At 50.5% G+C, this 25,993-nt stretch overlaps 2 protein-coding genes across 18 annotated transcripts in view; one reads left to right on the top strand and one right to left on the bottom strand.

The window, feature by feature from the left end:
- Positions 1 to 92: 92 nt before the first annotated feature.
- On the bottom strand, positions 93 to 24,112 carry AEN (apoptosis enhancing nuclease). 14 transcript variants are annotated; one of them, XM_078376035.1, is made up of 9 exons: positions 24,038 to 24,112; positions 23,653 to 23,833; positions 23,257 to 23,348; positions 22,832 to 23,109; positions 20,010 to 20,127; positions 19,799 to 19,838; positions 6,255 to 6,858; positions 2,866 to 3,066; positions 93 to 2,277 (listed from the first exon to the last, which is right to left on the bottom strand). In XM_078376035.1, exons 7-9 carry the CDS (start codon positions 6,792 to 6,794, stop codon positions 2,041 to 2,043), a joined length of 978 nt encoding a protein of 325 aa, XP_078232161.1. In that variant the 5' UTR covers positions 6,795 to 6,858; positions 19,799 to 19,838; positions 20,010 to 20,127; positions 22,832 to 23,109; positions 23,257 to 23,348; positions 23,653 to 23,833; positions 24,038 to 24,112; the 3' UTR covers positions 93 to 2,040. The 14 variants fall into 14 exon arrangements, with proteins under 14 accessions (XP_078232161.1, XP_078232158.1, XP_078232160.1 ...); XM_078376032.1 differs by having other exon boundaries at positions 23,257 to 23,428; positions 23,653 to 23,820; XM_078376034.1 differs by having other exon boundaries at positions 22,832 to 23,104; positions 23,257 to 23,428; positions 23,653 to 23,820.
- The window catches only part of DET1 (DET1 partner of COP1 E3 ubiquitin ligase), a 96,916-nt gene continuing 80,435 nt past the window's right edge, over positions 9,513 to 25,993 (top strand). The window contains exons 1-4 of one of the 4 annotated variants that reach the window (XM_035306515.3): positions 9,513 to 11,686; positions 12,809 to 13,010; positions 13,859 to 13,925; positions 15,051 to 15,134. The gene's annotated coding sequence lies outside the window, so the exon portion shown is untranslated. Of the gene's footprint in view, positions 11,687 to 12,808; positions 13,011 to 13,858; positions 13,926 to 14,389; positions 14,508 to 15,050; positions 15,135 to 25,993 lie in introns of those variants that run through there. The other 3 variants (XM_054258279.2, XM_078376023.1, XM_035306514.3) reach the window with 3 other exon arrangements.

The following is a 25,993-nucleotide window of genomic DNA, read 5'->3' as shown; positions in this document are numbered from 1 at the left end:
CCTCTGAAGGCCAAAGCACCCGGCAAGGCTTAGTGCCCCAGTCCCTTCCCAGACCCCAGCTTGAGAATTCCCGGAAAGGGCCACTTCACCCATTTTTCCAATTGTGTTTTATTCCAGAACAAATGGTTTTACACCAAAGCTGATCTTAAGTAGTACATTTCCCCACTGATAACAGCACCATCTTCTTTCAACCCCCAGAGACCGAGGGATCGAAGCTACTGCTCAATCGAGTTTCACGTTAGCTACCGACTTTTAAAAAATCCAGAAGCCCTGGAGCCAGGCCAGATGTGGTAAAAGACTCAGCCAGCCTCTTTCTCTGTGCTGTCCTGATAGGAAGGGAGCCAGTGACTGGACAATCTATAACCCCAAGTTTGTGGAACTTGGGGCTTCAGCTGAGGGTGGGGTAGTGTGATGTCAGCACTGTTTCTACCTTCCTGTCCTGTGCTGCTTTGCTTTGTTGTCACTTCCCAGGATTGGGACACTGACCAGAATCCACACCTGCACCTGCTGGCCACAGACAAGACACACGGATAACCGTGACCCTCCCTCTGTGTCCTCACTGAGGCCAGTGCCCCCCCGCCCCCCCACTGCTGGAAACAGCCAAAAGCTGAGCAGTTCTGTGTGAGCCACAGCTGTTCATCCTGTGGACTCGGGTTATCCTGAAGAGGTTCCAACAAATCCTCAAAGAATAAACAATGTTGTGGCCCTATTTTGGGCTTAAAAAATAAAGGATAAACAGAAGCTCACAGTGGCTGTGGCTCACCACACGCCAGGCACTGTGAGAAACAGTTCAGATTTAGTGCTCATTGCAACCCTGTGAGGTAGGCTGTACCACTATCCCCATTTTACAGATGAGGAAACAGCAGGCTCAAGAGTGAAGCCCCTCACCTTCCTAAGGTCTCAAAGCTAAGCAGCAGCAAAGATGAGGCCCCAAGGTCTGTGTGACCTGAGCTCTTGGTTACCCGATACTTCGCAGCTGTCACTTAGGAAACGAGAACATTTTTAGAAATAGGAGAAAACCCACTAGCCACAGTGATTGTCAATGAGCTGAGGGGGCAGCAGACTAGGTTCAAGGCCACTGCATACCTGGCAATGCCCTGCCCCAGCCCCAGGAGACAGGCAGACTCCACTCCCCTAGACGAGTGGCCCTGCTCTTAACAAAGGTCAGGCACAGTTCTGCACAAAGGCCCAGAATTCAAACTGCTGTCGTGTCTCTTTTGCTTAAGTGCCCAGTACTGGGTGGACTGGGGAAATCCCTGATTTGGGTCAAAATAAATATGCCAGTTCTCGTCCAAAGCTTACCCGTCTTCCCTCCTCCCTGAGCTGGGCCTGGGGTCTTCTGTTGCCAAGCATGTGAAGGGGCCAGCTCCCCACAAGAAGCCTGTGAACTCTGCTATTCCACTGTCGCCTAGCAGGGAGCTGACAGGCCATGAGGAGCAGAGTTCCTATGATGGCTACAGCCAGAGCTCCAGGTCAGGGAGGGGGAAAGAAAGGTCTCCTTTAGGACTTAACTCTTTAACTTCAGAGCATATTTGTTCTGAACCCGAAACTGAGTGGAGGAAGAGGTAGACCAAAAAAGAGAACTTTACCCCCAGGCATTGAGCTGGGGTAAGGGAGCTCCAGGATATTGACACTCCCACCCCCCATCCCCAGAAAGGGTGATATGATCCCTTTCAGTAGCACAGCATGACTCAGATCTGGGGGGGTGGGGAAGGCTGAAACAACCTGGGCAGTCAGTTGGCACATTCCTTACTCCTGCTGGGCCCTGGAAGATGGTCCACCTGACATCTCCATGGAGCCTGTAAAGTGCTATTAGCAAAACCACAGGAGTCAGGAGAAAGAACCAACAGCCCTGGAGAAACAGAGGGCTATGCTGTGAGTGGACGGTGTCAGCCTAACAGATGACCCAACATCTCCGGCCCTGGGGCTGGCTCACTGCATCCTGTCCCACCCTGCCCAAGAAGGAACGCCTGCTGCTATCCTGGCCCCCACTTCCTACCAGCCACATGGGCAGCCCAGCCAGGGAGCCCAACCCCCTTCTCAATCCCTTCTGTCCTGTGCCTCTCCAGCTCCGCCTCTGCTGCTGCCGGCCGGGTCCTCAGGCCAGTACTGGTCCTCCATGTACTGCTCCATGTCTGTGCTGCTGTCAGGTTCTCTGTCCTCAGGGCAGGTCCAGAGGCTGCAGGCCTCCTGCTGTTCCCACTGCACTTCCACCAGCCGGTAGAGCTCCATGGCTGTCGTGGCATCTTCTACCGATGAGTGCCCGTGCTGGCCCACCTGCTGACAAGAGTTGACACATCACTACCTGCAGGCCCAGTGAGATGCCTGCTACCCCACGAAGCGAGGCCAGTTTCCCAGGGCTCTGTGCAGGCCCAAGAACACATGTGCTCAGAAGGGAAGTTCACAGAAAAGGGAGGGAACCTCAACTGCACCCTACAAGCCATCCAGCTTCTCCAAGCCTGTTTTCCTCAAATACAAGGGGTGCTAAAAATCTCTTACTCCAAAAGCTTGCAGACCAGATGAATAATAAATGTGAAGCCCAGCAGGAGTAAGAGGTACTGGCTTCTCCTGATCAAAGGCTCTGTGTCTGATTGTAGGGGATGGGAGACCATCCTTCAGGAATGCGGGGACAGAGCCAAGAGTTAGGCAGGGGACAGATCTGGAGGAGATCGGCCTGGGAGAATGTGTTCTGAGAGAATGGCAGTAGACACTGGGGAAGAAGGATCATGGAGAGAAGCACCCGGGGCTGCGTGTACAGGTAGGACACCTGTTTAGGCAAGCTCCCTGGACCTGGACTGGGGAAGAAAGAACGCCAGGGAGGCCAGGTGGGCCTCCGCGCCTTCCAGCCACTCTCCCACCACGCACCTGGATCCTCTTGTGTAGCAGCTGCAGGGCCAGATCCTTTAGAGAGACCCGGGCCCGGGTGTGGAGGCTGGGCTGGCTAAGGAAGTTGGGGACGTAGGTGGTATCCCGGGTCTGGCTCCGAGGGTGGACGTACTTGAGGGCCTGGAAGTCGTTGTGCAGTGCGTGTCCCACCACCACCTTGCCCTTCAGGAGCTTAAGGATCTGTGAGCAGAGAGAGGAGTCAGGGAGGTCCCCCCCAGCAACAGGCTGGCAGGAGAGACACGCCCTGGAATCCCCTGGCCAATAGGTGCACTGTTCCCTGTGGAGGGAAGAGGCCCAGAGCGGGGAGAGGAAGAGCTCCACAGTCAAGCATGCTGCCCAAGTCTGAACCCATGCCCTTCTACTGACTATACCCACAGCATACCTAAGTCCTCAGCACCTGTCAAAGGGGAGCACCGCCGCAGCATTCCATGGGGCAGCTGTAAGGACTAAAGGAGGTCATGGAGGGAAGTCTTCCTGCCGCTAGATACAAGCAACTCGACAGCTGGCACAGGCTCTCAGCCTGGAAGACACCACCAGGTCATCAGGCCTCCCACCCCGCCCAGCTCCTCCCCAGGTCCTACCATGCTGCAGGTCTGGGCTTCACTCTACCCCCTCAGGAGGCCTTCCCGTGCCCCCCTCTACATCGGGGCCCCTGCTGCTCTCTGCATTTCATACTCTCTCCTTCAATAGCATCACACTTGCCAGCCAGCCTCACCCCCACTGTAAGGTCTGAGTGAGGGGCCATGTTTGTTTGACTTGATCACTGATGCCAGGAAGGCATCACGTTTCGTTTTCTTTTCAATGCCCATCTTTTTTGTAGTAGAACCCATTCCATTTGCTGACTTATTATTTACTTATCACAGGAGGTGATCAATAGCAATAAAGACCAGCTGGGTGAAGTCAGCAGAACCGTGCCTGTCACTAGTAGATACGCCATAAGCAGCAGCTCTTGTGAGTAGTCAGGGACGTAATCCGTCTTCAGGACTCTGCCCCCTTGCCCCGCTGTGTGCCAACTCCTCCCCACCCTCTTAACCTGCTCTCTTGCTCAGCTCTGGCCACCTGGACAATGTGTTCCTCTCCTCCCTGCCAGGTGCCCTCCTCACACACCAGGGAGGCCACGTCCAGGGCCATGGGCCAGCAACCCCCCTCCAGCCCTCTTAGCCAGGCTTGGGCTTCCCTTATCACCGGCTGCAGGCCTCCACAGCCTACCTCTGCCGGCAACATATGGTTTATCCCTAAACCCAGCGTTGAAGGCAGATGGATGAGATGCATTGAGACTTTACAGTAGGGACATGCCACCATGCTGGTCACTCACCATGCTGCCCCTCCCCGCAGTCAGCCACAAAGTGGAAAGAGATGAAGCACACCCACACTGGTCCAGAGTCTGGGCAGACAAAAAAATGGCCCTGCTCTTGGGACCCCACCCACTAGGTCAATGGAAGGCACCAAGGAGCTGGAGGGTTCACCACAGCTGCCCTCTTATTGCTACTCTTCTGATCTGCCTGGTTGCTGTATAAAATAACCTCCAGCCATTTCAAAGGAATGCTCAGGCCAGTATTTCCCACCTTGCCTAATCCCAATAATTACCCAGAAGTGTTAAAAAGTGGTTCTGTTAGAAGGCTTGTGTAGAAAGATTTGTCTCAGTGCAACTGATGTATGACACATTTTGAGAACAATGCAAATTTCACCCTTGCTTATGCATAATTTCATCTTTGAGAAACACTGAGTGAACGCAGAAAACTGCACCCTGCTGAACTGAGCCAAGAGGGAGTACACAATATACACACAGCCCAAACATCTCCCAGCAACCCTGGTTCACCGGTGTGACGGGCCACACCCATCCACAGCTAGTGCTGCACTTCCTGTCTGACTTCAGAGGACTCCACTACTTCTCAGTAACTCAAGCTGCAACCTTTCTGACTCCTGTTTCCACAAGCAAGCTGCAGGTCTTCTTCAAGGTGAAGTGCCATACTTACTGGTGTGTTGTGCATTTCTTAACCATTTAAGATGTGTGGAATAAGAAAAAAAAAAAGCCGGGTGTGGTGGCTCACGCCTATAATCCCAGCACTTTGGGAGGCCGAGGCAGGTGGATCATGAGGTCAAGAGATTGAGACCATCCTGGTCAGCAAGGTGAAACCCCATCTCTACTAAAAATACAAAAAAATTAGCTGGGCATGGTGGTGCAAGCCTGTAACCCCAGCTACTTGGGAGGCTGAGGCAGAATTGCCTGAACCCAGGAGGCGGAGGTTGCAGTGAGCCGAGATCGCGCCATTGCACTCCAGTCTGGGTAACAACAGGGAAACTTGATCTCAAAAAAAAAAAAAAGAAACATGATGTGTAAAACTGGAGTGCCATTTTTATTAGGTTTCTATCTTTTTACTTTTGGGTTTCACTGATGGTCTTTATCGCCTTCCTCCATTTCCCCTTAAGCCCTGTGCCTTTATGGTGCACGTCTGCACAGTATGATGATTTTAATGGAATCCAGGTCAGAGCCCTTGCCAAGCCTACTGGATCAGTCTCTATGGAGGAAACTGGGGACAAGGATCCTAGAGATTGTTAAAAAGGCCTTACGTGTTTCCTAAGGTCGAGTGTGTTTGGGAATTCCTGGTACATCAGTATGGTCCCAACCACTAATTAATTTTTTCTAAGCACTAAGAAATTAACATAAGGAAATGCACCAAAACATGAATACTTGAACCTGATGCCACTGTGGGCTTTACAAATTTTATATCAATGCATACAACTTTTATAACAGAAAGCAAACTCTGAAATGTAAGCTGTTTATCACCCTACAGTTGGTGCAGCCTTTCTTTTCTTTTCTTTTTTTTTTTTTTTTTTTTTTTTTTTTTGAGATGGAGTTTAGTTTCGCTCTTGTTACCCAGGCTGGAGTGCAATGACACAATCTTGGCTCACCGCAACCTCCGCCTCCTGGGTTCAGGCAATTCTCCTGACTCAGCCTCCTGAGTAGCTGGGATTACAGGCACGCGCCACCATGCCCAGCTAATTTTTTGTATTTTTAGTAGAGATGGGGTTTCACCATGTTGACCAGGATGGTCTCGATCTCTTGACCTCGTGGTCTACCCGCCTCGGCCTCCCAAAGTGCTGGGATTACAGGCTTGAGCCACCGTACCCGGCCAGCAGCCTTTCTACACTGCCCTGTGCAACAGGCCAGCAATCCTTATCTGGAGGCAGATTCGGGATTTTATTTTTCTTTCCCCCATTCTATGGAGAAGGAACCTACTGATTGGAGCAGCTAGGTGACTTTCCCAAGGTTTCTTGCCCCCAGTGCAGCTAAGTGGTGACTCAAACCCAGGGTGGCTCTTTCCAGCCCACCACACCTCCCAAACAAGTCCCCACCCTGCCCTTACCTCTTTCTGGGCCACCTGGAAGGGGATAGCCTTGCGCATGTGCTGCCGAGTGACGCCACTCCAGCGAGTACGGTAGTCAGCGACGGGCATCTCAGGCCTGATGTACTTGTCATAGAGGACATCGCCATAGTAACTCACCACGGAACAGCGGGCCAGCTCGCTCACCCGCCCTCGGGGTCCCGTGCCCACCATCTCACAGTCAATAGCTACACACCTGCTGGGCAAGGGCCCTGAGGCTTTCCTGGAAGCGGGCCTTCTGCTGCATGGGGCAGCACCAGATCCAGCCCTCGGACACTGCTTCCCACTGCTGGCAGCTTCAGGAGCTGGTGCTGCCCCCAAAGGGGTGGGCAGTGGGGAGGACCCTGGTTCTGGAGGCATGCTCAGCAGCCCCTGCTCCTGCAGCAAAGCCTTCCGGGCCATGAACCGCTGGTGCTGTCGGCTCCTTCTCTTGTGCCTTCTCCGAAGCACATCCTTGGCATTGGGGATGGTGAGGGAAGGGCACAGGCACTGAGCAGACTCAGGGGCCTCCCGGGGCACCATTCCAGTCAGCTCACTGCTTGGGGCAAGGGAAGCCTGGGGAGTAATCTTCCAACGGGCCAGCAGCCTGGAGAGAGAACACACAGGTAGAGGGGCTGGGTGAGGGGTGCCAGGCAGCCCGCCCACCCTCCTCCCTGCAGTGCTCCCAGAGCCCTGCACTGTAGCTCGTGGCTCCCACATTGAGTCGAGGACCTATTTCACTAATAAATGCACTCATACTGTAAACACATGCAAACCATACAATACACGGTATCAATCTGCTCAATGACCTGAGCAAATACTATCATCTTCATTTTACACGTAAGAAACTGTGCCATGGAGGTGAAGAAACTGCCCAATTAGCAAAAGCCAAAGGCTGATAGGAACCCAGAACCCAAACCCTCAACCTCAAACCATGGTCAAGTCCAGTACTGTTAGCAGCAGACTTTTTTCCGTTGTGATTTTTAGCTAAGGAAGCATCAGACTTTGACAGTGTTATGGTTACAGAAAAATGAAGATAACAGAAACTGTATAGCCCTTTCTAAGAAATCTTTTTTTGAAATATGAAGACACAGATCCTCAGCAGAACCTGGAGAAGAAATTTCACAGGAAGCCCGCAGTAATCATACTTTTGTGTAATATGTTGACCAAATGTAATTTTTTTTTTTTTTTTTTTTGAGATAAGGTCTTGCTCTGTCACCCAGGCTGGAGTGCAGTGGCATGATCACGGCTCACTGTAGGGCTCAAGTGATCCTCCTACCTCAGCCTCCCAGTAGCTGGGACTACAGGTGCACACCACCACATCTGGCTAATTTTTTTGTATTTTGAGTAGCAACATTGCCCAGCTGGTCTTAAACTCCTGGACTCACACTTTGGCCGCCCAAAGTGCTAGGATCACAGGCATGGGCCACCGTGTCCAGCCTTTAAATGGAATTTCTTTACCTGACTTTGTAATTCATTTATCACCACAGCATCTACAAACATGGAGAAGTCCTAATCTGAAGCGCTTGCAGATTTCTGTGGCGGGATCCCACCCAGTGAACCGTAAGCCCTCATCACTGAATGCTGGGATAAAAGATGATCTCGCACATGGAAGCTATATATTGGATGTTCATGTGAGTTTGCAAAATCCAGCATCTTCCCAACAGCCAAGGCCATAGCTTGAAAAGCCTATTTCATTTGTTATGCCAAGTCAGTCAGTACCTTTTTAACAGATCAAACAAACAAACTAGCGCTTTGAAGTCAGGCAGAGCAAGGTTTAGCTCTTTTTTTTTTTTGAGAGGGAGTTTTGCTCTTGTTGCCCAGGCTGGAGTGCAATGGCGCCATCTCAGCTCACTGCAACCTCTGCCTCCCTGGTTCAAGCGATTCTCCTGCCTTAGCCTCCCAAGTAGCTGGGATTACAGGCATGCACTACTACACCTGCCTGATTTTTGTATTTTTAGTAGAGACAGGGTTTCTCCATTGTTGGCCAGGATGGTCTCAAATTCCTGATCTTGCATAATCCACCAGCCTCAGCCTCCCAAAGTGCTGGGATTACAGGCATGAGCCACGTGCCCAGCCTACCTCAGCTTTTTGTAAGTTACCTGAACTGCTGAGTTTCAGTTTTCAAGCATGTAAAATGATCCTACCACCCCCTCTCCTGGGTAAAGAGGAAATGACACAATGTACGCTGGCATCTTCCTGTATTCTAAACAGTAAAGGCCACTGCTCCTTCTCCCAGAGAGGTCAGACTCTAGCCTGTGGTTGGCAACCAGCTCTTTGCAGGCCACAGTAGCCTCCGCCTGGACACACTGCCCTTTCCTAGCCCACAGGTCTTCCCCTGCTCCCTTTCCACTTACAGCCCTCCTGCCCTTTCAGACTCAGCTACTGTTCTGCCACCACCCAGAAGCCCTTCTGGAAGAACCTTTATCCCACTGGGTTGCACAGACCAATGCCACACTGAGGCTCTCCGGGGTCTCCACTGTGCCAGGTGCTGGACAGCTGCGAAAATGGATCCTGAACTCCAAGAGATTTAGTCTCACGGCAGAGACCGAAACCAAATAGAAAGTGTGTTAAGGGCTGGATTAGAGGAGCTAGGGAGGCAAAGCAGGCTGGAGGACAATTCTCTGGAGGCTTCCTGGAAGAGGCTAAATCTGTGTACATGTAAAATAGCAACCTTCCAGGTAGAAGGGAGAGGAATCAGTGGCCATGTTAGGGGCAAAAGCCTGAAAAAGGAGTCGAGGAAGAGGGCCCATCAGCACCCTGAAGTCACTGGGGTGAAGAGCATAAGGTGGGTGGTGCTGGAGGAACTGCTCTCCTCTCCTTTGTACCATTTCATCTTCTGTTCCCTACCCTGGTGGCCCTTCCACTAGCCACTCCTACCTCAATCTGGTGTCCCCTGAATCGGTCTCAACTGGCCAAGCAAGCGGGGGAGCCCCAGAGGCACCTACGGAGGTCACTGAAATATCCCACAGTAGCCCTGACCCAGGACATTAACAGTCTAGCTGGGGAGCAAAGAAATTCACCCCTCTGTGCTGAGCTCTATAGCACAGTTAGAGAATTATTACACCCTTCAAAGTCTATTGGTAAACACAGTCTACCTCAGAGCTGTCTGAAGGCAGATTAGAGCCTTCGTTGTCTCTAATGAAGGCAGCTCCTACATGCCCGGGCAAGCCCGGCTCCGACTGCCCGCCTATTGGCTCGCTGGACGGTGACCCTTCCCCAACAGCCAGCCTAGAAGCCAGCACAGGGCAGGTCCTCTTCAGAAGAGTATTAGAAGACGTCTGGAGAAGATGAAAACCCGAGCAACAGCAGCAGAGATGAAGAGAAATGGGAAGTGGGACAGGAGGTGAGGTCAGTTGCCAGGTTCGATGATGCCAGCATTTGCATAAAGACTCCCCACACTCTAGGGCAGGACAATGCATCCTGACTGACTCATCCTGACCTGACTCATCCATCCTGCTTGCTCATCCCTTCCTTTCCAGGAGAAAAGGTCTCTTTTAAAAGGGTTTTAACTGTAACCAACTTCCTCAGATTGACAGTCACATCTTAGAACTGACAAATTCGGAACCTCAATTTGCCTCAGCCCAGCAGTAAGAACAAAAAGCCGAAGAAGCCCAATGCCAACCCTGCTAATAACTAATTTGGGAAAGGGGAATGGGAGGTAACCCCCTCCTTTCTCTGTGAGGGGCTGAGGACTAGAGTGAGTGGTTTTCCTGACCCTACTGGCAAGGTTTTAAAGAAGCCAGAAATTAAGATATCTGAGAAAAGGTCTCTATGTCTCCTATTTCAAGAGATAAAAGCAGTCCTTTTCCAAACACCCTGACCTTGCTGATTCTCAAAACCAACAATCATCAAGGACACACATCTTTGGGGGCCTAAATGTACCTCAGTGAAGCTGGAGAGAAGTTCCACTCAGATAACCCTTTCATCAAGGACAAATACAAGCTTTTCTCCAGCCTAGACCCAGCACTCTGAGAATCAAACACCGGACCTTCAGGCAGGGGGTCCCTGGCCTAAAGGAGGGGTCCCAGCTGCAGAGTGAACAGAGCAAAGGCCCTAAAGGAACCACTAAGTCAGAATCCTCAGTGGCATCAGAGCCACCAACCTGCTGGCTGATCAGGAGGGCAGAGGGCAGTTCTAGATAGACCCTGCTCTGGCACTAAATAGCTAGACGATCTGGGGCAAATCATTGTCCCTTCAACTTCAACTGACCGCTGTGAATTAGATTAGGGCTTCCCAAAAGTAGTTAATTACCAGAAGACATCTGATAAAAGGCCAATTTTCCGGCCCACCCCCAAACCGTGCTAATTGCCATTTTGGGAAAAGGGACTTGATAACCTAGATTTTTTGGAGGGTAGAACGAAGTTTTGCTCTTTTTGCCCAGACTGGAGTGCGATGGCACGATCTCCGCTCACCGAAACCTCCCGGGTTCAGGCCAGAGAATCTGGATTTTTAAAAACAGCGTGCACGACCCTCAAGCCACGATTCCGATAATCGTCCAAATCTGAGAAAACCTGGCTCGATAAGGTCCCCTGCGCTGCTAAAAAGCCCACGGAACAACGACAACAAGTCTATCCTCGCACGACCTCCCCGCCCGCGGGCGTTCTCCCAGGGGTGAGGCGTGGGAGGCCTGATCTCACCGGGAAGGACTCCGGCGTTGGTCACTTGCTGGCCGTGACCGCTGGGCCGAGTCCCAACACCCAGCGCCGCCCCCTCTGGCCCTGGACCCCCGAGCAGAGAAAGGACTGGGGACAGGCGGCGCCCGGCCTGCTTTTCTGCTGACCGGTAGAGCAGGGTCAGCCCAGCTCAGGCGTCCCCGCCGCAGGCCCGGGCGGACACAGCGCGCGGGGCCTTAGAACCCGCGACAAACGGCCTCTGCCCTCCCGACCCCGCCGCCCCGGATCAGGGTCCCGGATCTCACCTTAAGCCCCACGCGTCTCTTCCGGTCCGCACGTGGCTTCCCGAACACCGGCAGCTCCTACATGCCCGGGCAAGCCCGGCTCCGACTGCCCGCCTATTGGCTCGCTGGACGGCAGCGCCCGCCCAAGGCCTCTTCTAATTGGCCTAGCCTGCCTGATGGCGGGGAGGTGGCCGAGAGCAGAAGGGGAGGGACTCCTGAAGGGGGCGTGACTCGTGCAGGGAGCCGACCACACTGGCGGGAGGGGAGGCTGGCCTCCTCTGGTCCCCTCTGGCTCCCGTTTGTGTTCCCTGGCTCCAATCCACTCCGCTACCTGGGTCGGGATGTGGGCTCCTGTGGGCCTCATACCAGAAAAGGCCGGATAACTTACAGAGTACACCCACATCTTCAGATTGGGAACACCAGCCCCTACCTCCTCCGGTGTTCTAGAATTCAGTGAAACAATATAAACAGTGGGCATTAACTAAACACCGCGTCAGCGCTACTTTTTCACTTATTCTTTTGCAAAACTTGACTGGTAAGTATTAAGTTCCTACATGGGCTTGGCAGTGGGATGCACAGTATAAACTCATAAGCACTTTGAGTTGATTATGTTACTTTAAAAATGAAGGCTGGGGCGGTGGCTCACGGTTGTAATTCTAACACTATGAGAGGCCAAGGCAGGCGAATCACCTGAGGTCACAGGTTTGAGACCAGCCTGGCCAACATGGAGAAACCTTGTGTCTACTAAAAATGCAAAAGTAGCCGGACGTGGTGGTGGGCACTGTAATCCCAGATACTCAGGAGGCTGAGGCACGACAATCTCTTGAATCCTAGAGACGGCGGTTGCAGTGAGCCAGGATCACACCACTGCCCTCCAGCCTGGGCGACAGCACAAGACTCTGTCTCAATAAATAAATAAATAAATAAATGAAGCTAGGCACTGTGGCACATGCCTGTAGTCACGGCTACTTTGGAGGCTGAGTCAGGAGGATCACTTAGGAGGGCAAAAGTTCGAGGCCACGGTGCACTCTGCGCTGTCCTCCAGCCTGGACAACATAGTGAGACCCCACCTCTGCAAAAAATAACTAAATGAAAATGAATAATGTTGGTATCAAATAATTATGATATTCGGACTCCATTGCATTTATTTAATGGCATATTTTTAAGATGTCCGTACTTGAAGATGCTCCTGACTTAACAACAAGGTCATGTCCTGATAAACCCACTATAATTCACAAGTTGAAAATGCACTTAATACATTTAACTTAGCAAACATCCATAGCTTAGCCTGATACACCTTAAATGTACTCACAACATTTACACTGGCCTACAGTTGGGCAAAATCACCTAACACAAATGTTATAATAAAGTACTGAATACGTCACATCATTTATTCAAGCCTATACTGAAAATAAACAACAGAATGGTTGTATGGGCACTTGAAGTAAGGTTTCTACTAAATGTGTATTGCTTTTGCACTATTATAAAGTTGAAAAATGTTAAATTGAGCCATTGTAGATCAGGGACCATCTATACTTACATTTATGATAAAAAAATATTGCTAAGTAAAAAAACTTATGTCTAGGTATTCATTAAGGGTGGTCTCACACTGGCATCCTGACTGTGGATGGTAATACCTGCTCCCCTTCTTTCTTAGGGAAGCCACTAAACTCGCCCTCCAACTTCTGCTGGCTGTGTGACCTTTGGCAAGGCACTTGATCTCGCTGAACCAAGTCAGCCCTTCACTTCTCCCCAGAAGCTGCACCTGGGTTGATAAAAATATCTCCTCCTAGGCCAAGCGCGGTGGCTCACACCTGTAATCCCAACACTTTAGGAGGCAGAGGCGGGCAGATCACAAGGTCAGGAGTTCAAGATCAGCCTGGCCAACATGGTGAAACTCCATCTCTACTAAAAATATAAAAATTAGCCAGGCATAGTTGTGCGCGCCTGTAATCCCAGCTACTCAAGAGGCTGAGGCAGGAGAATGGCTTGACCCTAGACGCAGAGGTTGCAGTAAGCCAAGATGTCGCCACTGCCCTCCAGCCTGGGTGACAGAGCAAGACTCTGTCTTGAAGAAAAAAATCTCCCTCCACAAAGATTAGGGCTCCTTTATAACAGAGCTTGTTTGGACTGGGGCCTGGTGGGGAAAAGCCCGTGATCCAAACTCCGACCTCATGGACCCCAACCTTTCCCCCTCCACGTTTTTGATCTGAAAACACTTGCAGCAGGACTTGACCTGTTTTGCACTTGCAAATTGTTATGCTACAATCAAAGCACCATTCTGCCTGCCCCGTATACTCATTTCCAGGACTTTTCTGGGGTTCTGTGGGGATCCCTATGGTGCTGGACCAGATGCAAACTTGAAAGAGAGTGCTGATCTGCTCAGTTTTTAGAGCAATTGTTCTCCACGTGCCATCCTAGCCCAGCAAGCATGGGCATTTGCCTGGGAGTTTGTTGGATATGCTGACTCAGAAAATCAGGGTATAGGGCCCAGAAATGCATGGGATGGGGCCCAGAAAGTTACGGGATGAGATTGAGAAAATTAGGGTGTGGGGCCTGGCGTTTTAACAAGCTGATGAACAGCTGATCCTGAGGCACTGCTCAAGTTTAGGATACATTGTGTTGGAGGGTATGAAACTGACAACACGCCCAGTGCTAAGCGAGAACAATGTGGTCGTTATACTCACGCAGCTGCCCCCTCTCTTAGCTCTCTGGATCCAGAGGGGCTGGACATTGGACCTACCAGGACACAGCCTGGCACCAATACAATTAAGGTACCTTTGTGCTCTCCCCCAACTCCTGACACTGTCCAGGATTCTCAAACCCAGGCTAAGTCTGACACGGCTAATTTTTTAATGGAAGATTGGAAGGTTTGATCGGGTGGGGCGGGGAGGGTTATTGTCTGCCGTTGCTTGCTCCATTCGACTGGAGTTTTCTCACTTATAAAATTAATTCTTCTATCAGTGGTCCCCAGTCTTGACTCAACATGCTGAACTTTAAGAAAAAAAAAAAAGACGCTTGGGTCACACCCCACGATTCTGATTTAACTGTTCTGGGGTGGGGCCTGAAAAAGGAGGTTTTTCAGTCTCCTCAGGTGTTAGTAGTTTGTCGCTGAGACTGAGAATTGCCGCTAAAGTGGAGTTACCTAAAGCTTCCAGCAGAGGACGCTGCCTCCCTGCTCATCCAGGGAAACGTGCTCAGGGAAACCAGAATGCCGCAGTTGCGATGGGAGGGGCTCGAAATCTGGCTGCTGCGTAAACCAGGTTGATGCAGTTAAGGAAAGGGGCCAGATGCCCTAGCCCTTGGATCGCCGACGCTTTTGTGTTGAGACTCCTAGAAAGTTACCTTAAAAAGTGGTAAGTTAGGGCCGGCCGCGGTGGTTTACGCTGTAATCCCAGCATTTTGGGAAGCCAAGGTGGGAGGATAGCTTGAGCCCAGGAGTTTAAGACCAGCCTGAGCAACACAGGGAGGCCCCTTCTCTACAATAAATAAAAAATTAGCCAGACGTGGTGGGGAGTGTCTGTGGTCTCAGCTGCTCGGGAGGCTGAGGGAGGAAGATTGCTTGAGCCCAGGAGGTCGGGGCTACATTAAGCCGAGATCACACCTCTGCACTCCAGCCTGGGAGTGGGTCAAAGCCAGACCTCATTTCAAAACAAAACAAAACAAAGTAGTAAATTGCCCACCTTGCTGAGTGACCAAGAAATAAGCCACAATGTCTGCAGGACTTGATTTCAGCATTTTTAGGTGGGGAGGGATTTGGTCTATATTCATTCTTCAGTATAAATTGAGGCCCCTGAAATGGGCAAGATACTGATTTGGTAGGAGTTTACGGGTTAAAATTCCTACAGGATAGGAGAGACTAATAGAAAGATGGTGATTTTCATTTGTTCCTGTTTCAGGAGTGCAGACTTGTGGGTACCCAAGGCTGGTGAAGAGGCCAACCATCAAAACTATGAGAGAGAAGGCAGAAGGCAACAACACTGGTGAATACCTATGACATTTTGTATTATGACACCCATGCCTACTTATTATAACAACCTCGCAAGGTAGATGTGATCAATTCTATTTTATTGTTGATGAACCTGAGACTCAGAGATGTTAAGTGACTGACTCAAAGTCACACAGCTCATAAGCAGTGGAGCCAGGATTCAAACTGGGGTGTTTTTGACTTTAGAGCCAGGACTCCCTCCACCACTTAACAAGGGCTCTCTTAGCCATCTCTCAAATCAGGAATTCGCCCCACTTCCCTCCTCAGATGCTTGTTTCACTGAGGCACACACAGTCTCTCTCCCCATTCCATCCCCACATGCTGAGGGCTGCCTGGGAGAGACTCAGCTCCCCTCCTCTCCACTTTCGAGCTCCGCCCTTCTGCCCAATCTGGGCTTCTCTCCCGCTGTGAAGGACACACACCTGCTGAGTGACACCAATTTGCAGACTTCTCAAGTGTAAATGAGATTTCTAATAGGACTGGCTTCCCACTGGCTTCCGGCAGGGGTAGGGTTAAAGGGAAATGTAAAAGGCTGGAAATGTGGAAGAAGAGAGCCAGTTTGGAGGAGGAGAGGGAGCAACAGAAGTGGAGGCAGCCACTACCTCGGGTAGAAGTGAAGGGCTGACTTGGTTTAGAGAGGTCAAGTGCCTTACCAAAGGTCACACAGCTAGCAACTGGAAGAGGTAGAATGAGCTCAGCTAATGGCTGCATTTTTAGCGTTCTCTAAAGGAGTACAATCCTCAAGAAACTTAAGTTTGTAACGTGCTTTAGTGTCCTCTGCTATATGAATGGAGGAGGGTGGGAATATTCTTAGGAATAGGGAGGGCATTTGGATTTGTTGCTTGACAATTAATCTCCACTGAAACTGTCAACAATGTGACTACATGCTCCCCTTAGGACAAGGTACCCACCCCCCCTTGCCCGAGGCAGAGGCATCAAAAAAGGCTGGGAGGCCAGGGGAGGCAGCCGGTGCTTGTAATAATCCTAACACTTCCGGAGGCCGAGGCAAGGCGGGCAGATCACCTGAGGTGGCAAGTTTAAGACAAGCCTGGCCAACATGAGAAAACCCTATCTCTACTAAAAATACAAAAATTAGCCGGGCTGGTGGCGTTCGCGTGTAATCCCAGCTAGTCGGGAGGCTGAGGCACAAGAATCGCTTGAACCCAGGAGGTGGAGGTTGCAGTGAGCCAAGACTGCCCCACTGCACTCAGCCTGGGACAGAGCGAGACTCTGTCTCAAAAAAAGGGGGGGGGGACTGGGAAATGTTTCTTCTGATGACTCTAATTGTATTTCTGCCACAGTGGGGGATGCCCCCAAACACTGAGCTTTTTTTCCCTTGGTGACACCTCTGGATGTAGCAGCACATAGTGAAGAAATTCCATAAATGCAAGTCCACTCCCTCAGCTGTAGGGGCAGGGACCAGACAGGCTCGGAGCTAAGGTGTGTCCTCTGCGGCCAGGTGCACCGAACATCCGGGAACCTCTGTCTTCAGAGCCTCTTGGTGCCCGCTTACACTGTGGCTCTGGGGCCAGAGACGAAGAGGCACTGAGCCCCAAGATGTGAGGTCACTAGGTGCCCCAAACTGGTTGTTGGGAAACTGAGTACTTAAGGTGGATTTTTCTCTCCCTGCCCTTCAGGCAGTGGTGTGGAAGCAGCCCACTGCTCCCTGAAGACAGACCCTACCCCACTTCTCTGCTCACACTGGAGTTTGTCCGTGTCTCTGGAAGAAGCGTGTTCAGGGTTGCTACTTGAGGTGTTTTGTAGGAAACACAAAAGACACACAGAACCACGTGGAAGGAGAACCAGAAAGGGGGGCTCCCCATGTCCCGCTCCCCGATGTGATGGCTGGCACCATTCGGGAGACTAGGATTTGTTGTTGAGCGCAGTAAGACAACAACAAAATCACAAGTCTTCCAGACGGGGCAGCCGGTCCACTCTGTATCCAGGCCAGTTCCCCTCCCCTCGACACCCTGTCTGTGGTCTGGATGCCGCTGATGGCCAGCGTTTGTCTCTGCTCCCCTTACCAAGTTCATCTCCTCTCAGCACCCCTCCCCACCTCAGAATTCCCCGGAGAAATTTTTTTTCTTTTCCTTTTCTTCTGGAGTGTTCTACTTTCTGTAATAAACATGGTTGTTTTGTTTGGCGAGACAGGGGCTTGCTCTGTCACCCAGGCTGTAGTGCAGTGGTGCAGTCACGGCTGGCTGCAGCTTTGACCTTCCAGATTCAGGTGATTCTTCTGCTTCAGCCTCCCTGGTAGCTGGGACTACAGTTGATTTGTTTTGTTTTGTTTTGTTTCAGTAGAGACGAGGTCTCGCTATATTGTCCGGGCTGATCTCCAACTCCTGGGCTCAAATGATCCTCCTGCCTCAGCCTCTCAAAGTGCTGGGATGATAGGCACCCAATTTGAACATACTTTCTTTACAAATAGGGAAATTTTATTTTTAAAGGGAAGCAGGCAGGTAGCTCATTTCTCTCTTTTCTTTGCTAATCATAAAGCATGGAATTGCCTCGGAGAAGGGAGAGAAGAGCTCAGAAATGGTGATCCCTCTACCTGTGCCTCCGCTTTCTGGAAGTCTGTGGGCATGGCCCATGGTGAAAATTCTTCCAGTGTTTACTGAGAGCTGGGAGCACTGGAAGCACAGCTCAGAATGAAGTCAGAGTGGTGGTGCTGGGGTAAGCAGAGCAGAAAGAAAGGAAAAGGGGAAATGGTTGTGGACAGGAGGCTGGTGGAATCCTGGCCCAGTCATCCCCTCCCCACAGGCACAACGATAGGCTCCCTGGTTCGTTTCCCTTGCAGTGTGGCACTGGTGGAGGAGAGGCAAGCCCGTGCTGCCTGGACCAGCCTCTAATTGTGCTGGCAGGGCACATCCGCTTCTTAATTAGCAAAAGCCACAATATCCTGGTGGCTCAGAGAGCACGGCCCTAATTGTATTTCTGCAGCAACTGAAGGATAATTACCTTTCCCTATTGGTGCTACTTTTAATTCTCTCTCTTTTTAATTGTGACTGCTTCTTCTTTAGCCCACCCTTCCATCCTTGGATTTATTCTCTCTATCCAGAATAGGAAAGGGCTTGCCTGGTGATGGAGATGCTCAGAGCAGTGCGGGGGGCATGGAGAAGACGGGCAGTGCCCAGCTCTGAGTCCCAGCCCTTTCAATTGTCAGCCTGAGACAGGGCACAGTTCTGCGATGGCCCTGAGGAAACCCAAGATGTTCTTTTGTGGAAGATGTAAGGGAGAGGTGTCCCTTCCCCAGAAGCTGTTAAGACCCTCTTCGTCCACTCCCCAGTCAGGTGATGGCTCTGCAATTCCCAGCTGCAGAAAACTGAGACCTCCCTTCCCCATCCTTTAATCTCTCAAGAAACAGATGGGTTTATGGTCTTTAATTTCTTTTAAAATAATAATTTAAAAAGTAGCCCCGTGTCTCTTTGCCACTGTTGAGAGAGAGTTAGTCCTTCATCCTTGTATTGTTTCAGAGGCAAGGACCTGAGTGTACCTTTAGAGAACAATGCTAACTAAGGTAACCCCTTGGTTAACGGGAGAGCTTAACACCCTAGGTGCTTCTAGGAAAACAGGCCTTTTTAGGGAGCTGTCAAATAAGCTTCAATAGTAATAGACAAGCTAAAATGCATCACAAAGAGTTTGGAGAGAACCACAGCATCTCTCTGAATGTCGCCATGCAGGACTGATGGATGTAGCCTACATGAGCAGCCTGGCTCTAAAAAGCTACCACCCAGCCACTGCCCTACTAGAAGCTCACTATGAGAGCAGGGACTCCCGCTCATTATTCTTCCCAGTGCCTTGCATGCAGCCTGGCTCATGACAGATGAAACTGGTTGGCAAACAAGCAAAGTTCAGGGACAGAGTAGGACTGTGAAGTGTGAACAGGGTCAGTCCATTTTCATTGGCTTTTTCCTTTCAGAGCCAGTGAAGATGGACTTGAGCTGACTGTGGCCCTAGTTTTCAAAATTCTTTAATTCTGAGCTCTATCTGAATTGGGAGAAGAGGCAAGCAACAAAAGAGGCTGCTATAGTCTCAAAGAAATAGATCTTGAAAAAATGACCTGCCCTTGAGCCCACCAACTTCCACTCCCCACTTCTAATTTCTCCTCTGAATTTAGAGCTGTTCCCTTAGCAACGCTTGTTTCCATGGTTTCTTCCATGACAATGATCCCCAAACCCCTCCTCTCTTTTACCTCATGACAGTAATGGGTGATGGGGATCCTCAGTGTGGCCACTCCATGTTACCATGGTAACAATTAACTGAGTCTTAATTTATCTTTTGTGAAGAGGGCTAGGGAATATGAAGCTTTTGATTTGGAGGGGGAGGGTCCAGGTCTAGAGCTACCGTTCTCATAAAGAAGAAGTTAAGGGATTTGTCCTAATACTAGCCAGTAGGATTTAGTTCAAACATTTGTTCAGCCCTACTTTAAGCACAACTGAATTTGAGGGAATTAAAGGGGTACAAGACATAGCTCCTAATATTGAAGGGCTTATAGTCTAGCCCTAGGGCTCATGGTACCTCTGAACTCTGGCACAGATGGGGCCAATAAAGTATATGGCTCTTGATAGCACCGTCATGGTCAGGCATCTATCTATCCACTCCCAGTATCCCCTCCAGCCAAAAGCCAAAAAAAGACTGACCGAAGCAGTCTGTACTCACAGTAAGGCTTCTTCCAGGCTGCTGTCAGAGAGTTTCCATCCTGAAAGGGAAAGAACTTTGACTCCCCCTCTTTTTAGGAAAGTGGGGACCAATGCCAGCATCTCTGAGTGGGATTATTTGATGCAGGGATAAAAAGAAAAAAAACCAGACCTGCGCAACGCCAATGCTATGGACTGGGGCGATCTCCAGTTCCAGGATCCCCATCACCTACCTGCAGCAAGTCTTCCTGGGAAGCGATGAATCAGCTCTTACACTGAATTAGAGAGTCATTGTCTCCATCCATTCAGCTTTTCTGTTTGTCACTGAAAATTCAGGCAAAAGGCGCAGCTCTGAAGAATGAAAGTAGAAAAGCAAACAAATAAAACATCAAAGTGGAGAAGAGGGCACCAAATACCAAAGCTGAAAGCTGAGCAGAGTGAATCCAAAAGCTGACTATCCATTCTGCGTCACAAGCAATGCAGCTCTTCTAAATTCTAGCTTTCCATCTTCATCCCCAAAAGTTTTCACCACATCTCTAATAATGAGGACCAATTCTCTACTTTTAGGGGAAATCACAAAATTTTCTGGACCCTGGTAACAATAACCTGCACTGACTTTGAAAGATAATCACAGTATCTCCCAAAATGAAGGGGAAAAAAGCTATAGGACAATGTATAAGGCAGGTATGTTGAAGTAAGCTATGAACAGATAGGAAGAAAAGTCAATGCAATCTGGGTTAGCCAAAGTCAATTCCAGATCCTGAGTCCAGGACTCTGTGTTCTGTCCTTTGCTACTGGATGGAACTAAGGCAGATCCAATCCTTCTGGGTACCCTGCTCACTCAGCTAGTCAGAAAAGGATAAATGGCATCCTCTTATTGGTTGACAAGGCAATGCACACCAACCAATGAAAGGATGCTTCTTCCTTTCCAGCCAATAAGAGCTCACTTATCTTCTTGAAAGGAAAGTAGGCCCTTTGTTCATAAAGAAAATAAGCAGAAAGTGAATACATCTTTTTAAAAAAAAACAACTGTTGCTATGGGACATTATTGATGTGATAAATGATAGCTGCCCCAGAGAATTCATAAAGAAAAGCACTGCTTTGGAAAGAAAAGTACAAAAAGCAGACCAGCTGTCTGGCCTGGTCTGAAGGGAAGTTTCTATAGTAACATGTGAGAGAAAAGCATTTTAATATAAATACCCCCAAAACTATCAAATCCGTTCATTGAGGGAATTTTTGACCTTTTCAACTTATGCTGAAATTATAATGATTAAACATTTTTATATTAATAATAGATGAAGGAAACGAGGAGAAAAGAAGAGAATAAGAGGAAAAGAGACGTGTGTTTACTGGTGCAGGAATCACAGATAAAGATATGACAGTTACTGCCTGAATCATTGAGATTTTCTCCATCCCTATGTTGTCAACTAATATCTCAGTTTAAAACAGAGTTCTTTCCGTTGGTGGTGTATTTTGTTTGTTTTGTTTTGTTTTGGAAAGAGAAAATTAATGGCTCCTAAACAGACATATTTGAGATGAAATAGTGGACAGAGCACAGACTGTTCTGGTAACTTGCTAGCAATTTCCTCCCGAATCATTCTGAGAATGTTATAGCTTCCTCTGGAAAATTATAAGTAAAATAATTTCCTACCCAGATGTTTCAGGGTAAGAAAAGATAGGCAAGGTTGATAGGTGAAAGTGGAGTCATGTTTCTCAATCAAGGGAAACAGAAAAAAATCAGAAGATTACAAGCTTTAGGTGCTGTATTTGCTAATTACTAAGGCAATGCTGGGGAGGAATAAAAGAGAAGAGAATCTTGAGAAATCGAATTCGAGTGATGCTAGTGTCCATTTACTAAGGGAGACACGTTTTCCTCTATCTGTGCTTTCTGCGTGGTCTATGGGGCAAGGTGAGAAGTGGAGGTAATCCAAAATTCATCTGCCTCTCCCACGAAGGGAGTGGTTTAGTTAGTGGGGGGAGGGATGACTATCAAACCAGGAAGAAAGCTTCTCTCTACAGTAGACACCCTTGGACAATTTCCTTGTCTCCCTCCCGTTCATGCATGAAGAGCAAATGTGTTTTTCTCATTTTAAGGGGGAAAAAGAGGAGGTGGGGGATAAGAAATCAGCTCCTCCAGTATAAAGGACTAAATGAAAAAATATAAAAGCCAAAATTGTAAATCCTGGAGAAATGAAGCCAGTGGGTGGAGTGGGGGAGGGGAGGACTGTAGTGGTGGAAAGGTAAGTTGCTTTGCTATGCGCCTCGACTTAAAAAAAAAAATCGCTTCCAGTATTTCCCTGGACCCGGCCTTATGCAGGATCGGTGTGACTCTCACCTAGCCCGGAAAAGGCAGGGGCTCCCCAGGAGATATTTTAAATAATCAAGGTGCTCACGGATAATCAGCGGCCAAAGCCTCTCCACCCACTGTAACCAAGGCAACAGGAGGCTGGGGCTGCGACTGGTTGCCTGGTAACCATGCTACTGCCCAAGTCCTGTCGGCTCCCTTCCTCCTCCACCTCCGTTAGCCCTTTTGTGATAGGGTCTCTCCCTCCGCGGTCTTTCCCCTTCCTGGCCAAACAATCATCTTTACTCCTCACACAAAGGCTACTTTGGGCTCCTTTGGGTAAAAAACGCTTACCTTGATGTTCTTTTTGGACAAATTTCATCCACGCTCGAGTGTTGAGACCCAGATAAAATCTTACCTCGGCTTCAATATCTCCCCCCTCCTCCCCACGCCTTCCCTTTCACTCACTCCTATTTAGGCGTACCCTACCGAGAGTGTGGGAAGGAAGGGAAGAAGGAAGCGGGAGAGAGCTAGAGGGAGCGCTGGATTTAGATGCGGCGATTTTTCACGGAACACCGGAGCCTGGGCTCGGGGTAGATCCTCCGTCCCGCACACCCCTTTGCTCATCGCCTGCAAGCGTGCCTCTGCTCCCCGCACCACCGCCCTCATTTGGCGCCAAGTTTTTCCACTGGTCGTGGCCAGGGCAAGATAGAATGCTCTCCCAGAATCCCACACCTAAATCCCTGGAGAAATGAGGAAGATGAGTCCCACCTTCTTCCGCGAACCTGTGTCACCTCCTGACCTCCTCCGCGTGGGGTCTGAGGGGCCGTGAGCGCAAGTGGCCTGAGGCTGGGAAGCCGAGCCGCGCGCTGGCACCGACCATTGACACCCTAGGGTCGGGGCGCTGTCCAGCCTCTGGTGCTGAAGCTGGAGGCTCGGATTCGCTGGGGTGGGGCTCCAGGGACCTTCAGCAGACTGATTCTGAGCCCATTCCAATGGGGTAGCGACTCGAAGTGTAGGCGTTGGGTCCGCGGAGTCGAAAGGCTACACTGGGAAGTAACCGCATTAGACTCACTTTTTCAGCAGATAGGGCTCCCCCGGGACGCAATCCCCTGCTCCTCTCATTCCCCTCCCTGGAATTATTTGCGGCAATTGCAGTGGGTAGGGAGAAAGGCCCTTTGCACTGGGGCGATTACCCAGTTGTCTCCTGGTACTTTTCACATTTTTTCCTGCGGCTCTGGGCTCTCTGGGTGCTTGCAGGCAGTCTCCGGACTCCTGGCGCTCAGATCTGGTGGCAGGTAAAGCAGCGAGGAGAGGCTTGGAACGCGGAACGCGGCTTCTCTTCTGCATGCAACAGGTCAGCTGCATCTAGAATCAGGGGCGAGAAGTGCGGGGGGAACGGCGGCGGCGGGCTTGGGGCTGCTGGGTTGTGAGAAGCGGCTCCGGCGAGGCTGTGGGGCAGTCTTTCTTCTTCGGGGCGCAAAACCCAGCGAAACAAACAGCAAGCTGGGTTTCCGTGTCGCCCCGGGCAGGTACTGGAACCAGACGCCCCCACACCTCTAGCTTGCCCAGCACCTCGTAGGAGCGCTCACCTGCTGGGCTCCGGAGTCGCCTTCCCTCCTCTTAACTGCACCTTTGGCGGGTGCCAAGCCTGGCTGCCCGGTTCCCTGGCCCTCCAGAGCAGCCTCAGGCTCAGCTTCCCGAATATCAGCTCCAGTCGGCTGCTCCTCCAGGCAGAGCCTTGGACCTGGAGGAGGGAACTGGACGGGGAACCTTGGCTGAGATTTACCTGGCATGGGTCGCCACGGCTGGGAGGAAGACCACTTGCTCTCCGCTTCTTTCTGGAAGAAAGCCCCTCACCACCCAGCTGCCTGCGCTTTGCGTCCCCCCAGAGCCGCAGTGCAAGCTGCTGCGCAGTGGGGCGGGGAGGGTTGGGGTTTGAGGAAGCTGTTTGTAAAGTGCCCCTGGAATACTCACCTCTCTGGGGCGGTCAGTCCTGTCCTGGTCTGTAGTCCTGGCATGGCCCTCCGGGTGCAAACAGTCGCTGCGGCTGCTGGGCCGGGGAAGAACAGCTGCTTTAAAGCCGAGACCAACCCACGGGTGGCCTGTCAGGGCCACAGATGTTCATGACGTCATCCTGAAAGCGAGCGGAGAAAGCGAGCGAAGAGGGGGCCGCTGCGCTTCACATCAAATGTCCCCTGTGGCCATGGCAACGGCTTGTGGGGAGGGGGTGCCGGTCCGCGGGCCAGCAGCGGGCAGCCTGATACTCCTGCCGGGTCTGGCGCTGCGCTGGGGTCGGGCACTAGTGCAGAATCCAGTCGTGCCCGACCAGACGAGGCACCAGAGCTAGTCCCGTCCCCTGCCGGGGCTGGTCACAGCGGGTGGGCGTCTGCCTGGTCCCAGGGAAGAGACAGGGGGAGACTACAGGCTTCCGGAGGTCAATTAGCAGAAACCTTCATTTTCACATGGCCGCTTCCTATTCTTCCCCCACCCCACCTGGGCTGGTCAGACCTGGTTAACCTGGCCGCTCTTAGACGTGTTCTTACCCACTCTGGACCCACGTGTGCTGGAGCAGAGCACACCCAGGCAGCGCCCGCACAGGACCTACCTACCTGCCCTGGTCCTCGCCTGCATACACGACAAACCGAGACTTCGAAGCTGCCGTTAGAGCTTCAGAAAATGACAAACCCACCACGGATCCAGCGCGCATCTAGGGGGTGCAAACTGGTGACCAGCGAACCAGGCAGAACACAAAAATGTCTGTGAGGCTCCCACACACAGTGTTTTAAAATGTTGAAGTATTGGTCAAAAAGGTTGGAGGAGTTCACACAGGACTCTGGGCTTTCCATCTCTCCTCTCCTCTCTCTAAAGCAATATCCCTGTCATGGCATTACCATGTTTCTTGATTAGGTGCTTGCTGGCATTCTGCATGTAGGCAGAAGCTCTGACTAGTGTACATGTGGCTGGAGTCCAGGCAAAAGTAGGCCCTCTTCTCCTTTTCGTCAATATTCACCAAGCCTATTTGTCATCAGTCTTATCGTTTTACTTCTTTTTTTCCCTACAGTATAAAGTGTGGCCAGGAGCAGTGGTTCACACCTGTAATCCCAGCACTTTGGAAGGTCGAGGTGGGAAGATCACTTGAGCCCAAGAATTTGACACTAGCCTAGGCAACACAGTAAAACCCCCTCTCAAAAAAAAAAAAAAAAGAAAAGAAAAGAGGAAAGCAAAATTGTTTTTTGTCACCACCTTACCTGCTCACTTCATCAATGTTACCTGTGAGGTCCTGTAAGCATGTGAGTTTGCTACCCCTTGTTCCTTTGCTCTGTTGAGTGGAAGTTGGCAATGGCTTCACTCAGCCTGTAATGCTTGCTTCTTTTCCGGCTGGTGCCCTGCAGGACCAACCCTGGAGACTCACAAATATCTGTGCTGCTCACATCCAGCCAACACAGGCAGCATCACATTTCCTCCCAGTCAGGCTGGAGGATTGTTGTTTTTGTTTTGTTTTTTTTTTTTGAGACGGAGTTTCGCTCTTGTTACTCAGGCTGGAGTGCAATGGCACGATCTCGGCTGACCACAACCTCTGCCTCCTGGGTTCAAGCAATTCTCCTGCCTCAACCTCCCGAGTAGCTGGGACTACAGGCACGCACCACCATGCCCAGCTAATTTTTTGTATTTTTAGTAGAGAGGGGTTTCACCTTGTTGACCAGGATGGTCTCGATCTCTTGACCTCGTGATCCACCTGCCTTGGCCTCCCAAAGTGCTGGGATTACAGGCGTGAGCCACCGTGCCCAGCCTGCTTGTTTGTTTTTTTTCATTTTCATATTTCAAAGTATGCGGGTATTTGGGAAATATTTTTAAAAATCATATATTTCTTTTTCTTTCTTTCTTTCTTTCTTTCTTTCTTTCTTTCTTTCTCTCTCTCTCTCTCTCTCT

This window comes from Callithrix jacchus, chromosome 6 (genome assembly GCF_049354715.1).
Source record: "Callithrix jacchus isolate 240 chromosome 6, calJac240_pri, whole genome shotgun sequence".
In the NCBI taxonomy this organism is placed as follows: domain Eukaryota; kingdom Metazoa; phylum Chordata; class Mammalia; order Primates; family Cebidae; genus Callithrix; species Callithrix jacchus.
The sequence above is the reverse complement of the archived record's forward strand: the minus strand, read 5'-3'. Positions and strand labels throughout refer to the sequence as shown.